Source organism: Myotis lucifugus, unplaced genomic scaffold (assembly GCF_000147115.1).
Source record: "Myotis lucifugus unplaced genomic scaffold, Myoluc2.0 scaffold_473, whole genome shotgun sequence".
NCBI classification, from domain to species: Eukaryota; Metazoa; Chordata; class Mammalia; order Chiroptera; family Vespertilionidae; genus Myotis; species Myotis lucifugus.
In genome coordinates, this window is record NW_005871521.1 from 119,723 (window position 1) to 120,793 (window position 1,071).

At 54.2% G+C, this 1,071-nt stretch overlaps 1 protein-coding gene across 1 annotated transcript in view; it reads left to right on the top strand.

The window, feature by feature from the left end:
• Positions 1–395: 395 nt before the first annotated feature.
• GPR137B (G protein-coupled receptor 137B) overlaps positions 396–1,071 on the top strand; it is a gene marked incomplete at its 5' end in the record, with an annotated part of 7,554 nt that continues 6,878 nt past the window's right edge. The window contains one exon of the mRNA XM_006103238.3: positions 396–710. Within this exon, the coding sequence (XP_006103300.3) occupies positions 396–710 (315 nt within the window). The remainder of the gene's footprint in view (positions 711–1,071) is intronic.

Here is a 1,071-nt window from a genome sequence, read left to right on the forward strand (position 1 = left end):
CCTGCGGACTGAAGGGTCCCAGGTTTGATTCCGGTCAAGGGCATGTACCTGGGTTGTGGGCACATCCCCAGTAGGGGGTGTGCAGGAGGCAGCTGATCGATGTTTCTCTCTCATGGATGTTCCTAACTCTCTATCCCTCTCCCTTCCTCTCTGTAAAAAAAAAAAAAATCAATAAATATATTAAAAAAAAAAAAAAAGGGCAGGTACCTCGGTTGCAGGCTCCTCCCCTGCCTGGGCCCTGGTCGGGGGCATGTGCAAGAGGCAACCAATCGATGTGTTTCTCCCACATCCATGTTTCTCTCTGTCTCTCCCTCTCCCTTCCTCTCTAAAAATCAGTGGGAAAGTATCCTCGGGGGAGGATTAAAACACACACAGACAGAAGTGTTGGTTAACGTTGGCACGTCCTGCTCCACCATAAAAATACCAGTGTTCTTTCAGATTGGCCCAGACCGGGCAGCTGTGGTGCCCTAACCTCTCCCCCTCCCAGGCTGCCCCTGTACCTGGCCTCGCTGCTCATCAGCCTGGTGTTCCTGCTGGTGAACCTCACCTGCGCGGTGCTGGTGAAGACGGGGACCTGGGAGAGGAAGGCCATCGTCTCCGTGCGCGTGGCCATCAACGACACCCTCTTCGTGCTGTGCGCCGTCTCCCTCTCCGTCTGCCTCTACAAGATCTCTAAGATGTCCTTGGCCAACATCTACTTGGAGTCCAAGGTGAGGGTGCAGACAGGCCCAAGAGCCGTCCTTCTTCCGGGTCTAAAAATAGTGGCCCGGTCCGTGCTCTTCACACCTGACCTGCCAATGATTAGCCACACACGGCGGCGGCCCAGACGGGGAGGGATGGAGGCCACTGAACTTGGTGTGCAAGACGTGTTCAGTGTGGGGGGCTCGGGGCAGCGGGGCGTGCAGGATGGACTCTCTGGCCTGGAGGTGCCATGGTTGTAACCACTGTTTTACTTCATTTATTTTATTTTTAAAAATACCTTTTTATTGATTTCAGAGAGAGAGAGAAACATCATGATGAGAGAGATCATGGGTGGGCTGCCTCCTGCACGCCCCTCACTGGGGATCAAGC